This window comes from Xiphophorus hellerii, unplaced genomic scaffold (genome assembly GCF_003331165.1).
Source record: "Xiphophorus hellerii strain 12219 unplaced genomic scaffold, Xiphophorus_hellerii-4.1 PGA_scaffold_81__1_contigs__length_211163, whole genome shotgun sequence".
In the NCBI taxonomy this organism is placed as follows: domain Eukaryota; kingdom Metazoa; phylum Chordata; class Actinopteri; order Cyprinodontiformes; family Poeciliidae; genus Xiphophorus; species Xiphophorus hellerii.
In genome coordinates, this window is record NW_022587656.1 from 166,432 (window position 1) to 171,111 (window position 4,680).

General features: G+C 34.4%; 1 protein-coding gene across 1 annotated transcript; it reads left to right on the top strand.

The window, feature by feature from the left end:
• The first annotated feature begins 945 nt into the window (after positions 1–945).
• Positions 946–3,473, top strand: LOC116716710 (uncharacterized). Its single transcript, XM_032557529.1, has 5 exons — positions 946–1,282; positions 2,310–2,663; positions 2,751–2,876; positions 2,990–3,021; positions 3,120–3,473. The coding sequence occupies exons 1-5, from the start codon at positions 946–948 to the stop codon at positions 3,255–3,257; spliced, it is 987 nt and encodes a 328-aa protein (XP_032413420.1). The 3' UTR covers positions 3,258–3,473.
• Positions 3,474–4,680: the final 1,207 nt, after the last annotated feature.

Genomic DNA, 4,680 nt, shown 5'->3' on the forward strand with positions numbered 1-4,680 from the left:
CAAGTATAAAATGACATAACTACTAAACATGAACAAGTATAAAATGACATAACTACTAAACATGACAAGTATAATGACAAACTAAACATGAACAAGTATAAAATGACATAACTACTAAACATGACAAGTATATAATGACATAACTACTAAACATGAACAAGTATAAAATGACATAACTACTAAACATGACAAGTAAATGACATAACTACTAAACATGAACAAGTATAAAATGACATAACTACTAAACATGACAAGTATAATGACATAACTACTAAACATGAACACGTCATAAAATGACCATAACTACTAGCCATGAACAAGGTATAAAATGGCACATGACTACTAAACATGAACAAGTATAAAATGACATCACTTACTAAGCATGAACAAGTATAAAATGTGTCCAGTACTGTAAACAGAAGTGTGTGCTTGAATACACTCCCCTAAAATAACAGCGAATAAATAGTGTCTGAAAACATCTTTTCAAAACATTTATTTTTCAGTCCAGCAAAGACCTGATACATGTCCTGTGAGTTGAGATTTCTTAATTTTTACATATTATGTTGAAATAACAGATGTTTGGTATAATTGCCTGACTTTTATTTTAATTACCCAGGAGGGCACTTTGGAAACTTCTGTTAACACCACCAAGTGTAATTGTAGTGGGTTTTTCAAAGAACATTGCTTACTGTGGCAGGAAGTGCACTTTGATTGTATATGCCGTCATAGCCAATCACATGCATTTGACTGTGGATCTCCACACCTCCCCCTGTTATTTAAGAATCAAGGGTCTCAATGACGGCAGTGTCAGCATGTTTCTGTTATGGGCTTCACTGTTTCTTCTTCACCAAGGGCGTAAGTAACATTTCATCAGTTAAGGAACTGAATGATAAGCAACTGATGGCAATTAAATATTTTTGTTGTTTTCCTTATTGTTTTCATTAAATGATACAGATTGTTTTGGTCCCAGTGGTCACGGTTCAACTTGGTGATCCTGTGACTTTGTCTTGTGCTTTATTGGAGAAATTTCAAAGCACCTCATGGCTTCACTGGTACAAACAGAGTGCAGGAGATACTCTGAAATTCATTGTGTTGCAGCAGAAAAGCATAAAGCCTAATTATAAACAAAATGCGTCTACCTCAAGAATAGCGGCAACAAACGATGATAAATTCAGCAATCTAACGATTATGAAGACAGTTCTACAAGATGAAGGAATGTATCACTGTGCTCACATGGACTGGACTGAATCTACTTGGACTGGGACTTATTTATCAGTAAAAGGTAAAGAACTGATTTAATATTTTCTCCGTCTGAATGTGTCTCTTTTTCTCCAAAAAACACGGCTCCACTTGGACTGGAGAATTAAGTTAAACTAGAAAGAAATACATTAGACATTGATCTACGTCTCTGATAAATACAATTTGTGAGCTTTAGTCATAAATGATTGACTATGTTTAATATGCAATGAGATTGATTGGTCATGGGAAACTTAGTTTTTAGATTAGTCTCTTTTTTTGGCATCTCTGCTCTCAAAATAAGTACTCTTGATACTTTGGGTGTTAATGGATTTATTCCTTTTCTATATTCCACTGATGTCTCTTACCATTGGCTGAGGCATCAAACAATACAATACACCCTTAAATAATATTATATTTATTGTTTAAATGTTTAAACACCAAACCTTTAACGGACAAATATTTTCTTTACAGTACAGATTGTTGCTCTTGAAATGAACAGACATCCACAATAACATTAGGAGTTTGTTGAAAAACTTTTTTTTCCAATTACAAAGGGATTTATGCTGAATAAGATGGAAAACAGCATCTCTGATCAGGATTAATTGATGAAGAAAATTTGTGGTCAAGTGAACTAGCAAGATTAAAAAATGTTAAACCAATTGGCCTTTTGTTACTAAAACCCACATCCAAACACACGAAACTGCAGACAAATATAACTGATAAACTACATGAGCCTCAGTAAAAGTGACCAGAATTTGGTTTGTTTTAAATTATTTGTGAGACATTTTAAAAATATAACAAAAAGGCAAATGGTATTTGCTTCTTTATTTCTTGCCTTTTTGTTCTACAAAAAAGATTACATTACGTTTATTTATTTAGATTAGCAAAATTGACATAACTATCAATAAAAAGCCTGAAAATATATAAATAAACATCAATAAAACATTTTTCAGGTTAAACTGAGATAGATGACTTCTTATTTTTGACATCAAGAATCAAATTATTTTTATCCTAAATAAAAATAGTACAACTCTTGTTTACAGTTTAATATACATTTTAATTTCTCATAGCAAACTCCAGGACATCGAGCTACACTGTTCTTCAGAACCCAGATTCTGATCCTGCCCGTCCAACAGACTCAGAGACTCTTCAGTGTTCAGTCCTCTCTCAGTCTGAGGACAAAGCCTGTTCAGGAGAACTCAGTGTGTTCTGGTTCAGAACCGGATCAGAACAGTCCTATCCAGAAATCATCCATTCTACTGACAAAGGACTTCGTGACTGTGAGAACACAGTGACATCGAACGCTCAAAAGAAATGTAGTTACAGCTTTTCTAAGAACTTCAGCTCTTCTGACAAGGGAACATTTTACTGCGCCGTGGCAACATGTGGAGAGATATTATTTGGAAATGGAATTAAAACAACAGGTAAGAGTTTTTGTACTTCAAATACTTATGCAAATATTATTACTTCTTTGAAGACAATGATTATTTCTTTTTCACCTTGTTTTGCAGATCAGTCAGCAATTCCTAAAGTTAATGTGTTGATGATCATAATAATCTGCTTAGTCATCTCTATGACTGTAAATATCGGTTTTATCTGCCACCACACTCGAAGATCATGGTGTGGAAACGTTAAAGGTCAGTTGTATCTTTTGTCTCGCTGTATTTGAAACAAATAAAGACCTAAATAATCTACTATGAAGAAAAACTCTGAACTTTCGAGCAAACCATTGAGAACTGTTTTTCAACAGCAAAACAGAATGAGAATCAACTGGATAATATTGTAAGTGACCTATATAAAATTGTGTTTAAAAGTCTTAAAAAATATACCTGAATGTCACATGGAACAAAAATTTAATGCAATATTTTCTTTCTGCTCAGACGGTAAATGGACAGGACCTGAACTACGCTGCCTTACATTTTGACGAAAGGAAAACACCAAGAGGAAACATAAAACGGCATCTGAAAACTGAAGACAGTGTGTATTCAGGGGTTAAATGTGATTTAATTGTTAAGTAGCACAGTGTTTATATGAACAAATGTAGATTCAAATTAATCCAATGTTAGTAATTAAGACCATCATTATTGTGGTCCTGTATTATCTTAATATTTGAAACAAGCTCAAACTGCCCTGATGTGGAATAAAGTTTCTCATAACTTTTTTATGTAAATATATCTGTTTCTGCTCTAATTACAATTTTTCAAAAGAATATACAAAATTTAAAACTTATTATTGAAATGTAATTGGAACTTGTCAATAAACTACCTTTTTTGAATGTATTTTAAATTCCACTTGTCAGTCTACTCAAATATAAAGTTATTGCTCTTTTGACTTTTCTAATTTTTTTTATACCTCTTTAAGCACAGTTAAAACCTCAATGACAACCAGCGTTTATTTGTATATAGCACATCTCAGCAACAATGCTGCTCAAAGTGCCTCACACCATAAAAAAACATGAAGAAATCAGAAATAAGGCAGAAAAAGACAATTCTGTAATAAAAAAACAAAGAGTTCTCATGGTACATTGTCAATATGTGATCACGTGTAAAAATATTCTGTGTGCACAGTGTGGATGAAGTCAACATTAGCATACACCAGGGTGCTTAAGGTCAGTCCTTGGGAGCTACTGTACTGCAACAGACCAGAATGATAGTTGAATTCCCTCACCAGATGCATTGAACAGGCCTGGTAACGAGCCATTCATTGGATACAGGTGTGCTGGAGCAGGACGAATCTGAAAGGAGGACAGCAATCAAGGTCTGGACTTGAGAGCACCTGTTATACACACTCTGAGAAGGATCCTAAACAAAACCAGACTGCGCAGAAGAAAAAAATCAGTCCTATCCTCTAGATCAGGGATGTCAAACTCCAGTCCTCAAGGCTGCTGTCCTGCAACCTTTAGATGTGCCTCTGCTGCACCACACCTGAATAGAATAATTAGGTCATTAGCAAGGCTCTGGAGAACTGATCTACACAAGGAGGAGGGAATTAAGCCATTTCATTCCAGTGTTTTGTACCTGTGGCACATCTATAACTGCAGGACATCGGCCCTTAAGACTGGAGTTTGACGCCTGTCCTAGATGTTGCATCCTTCCTCATTGACCAAGTGGAACGTTATGAGAGGCTATGTGGATATGAGTTTCACCACCTTTAAGCTGTTTAACAGTGAGAGGTATTGATTCGGATTTCTGAACTCTGCTCGATTCAGAAGAGCCCAATTCAATTCGATTGATATTCGATTCAGTTAAGGATATTACGCAGTCACAATTTTATTTGGATATGGGTGACATTCTCTTAAGAACTAATGCTGCAAATTAGACACTAACTGTAAATTGTGCATGAGTAAAAATATGTATATTTACATTTAAAATTTTATCCAACGCAATTACAGTAACAAGTAGTTTCTATTTAACCTATCCAAAATAAAATGCAATAATTTAG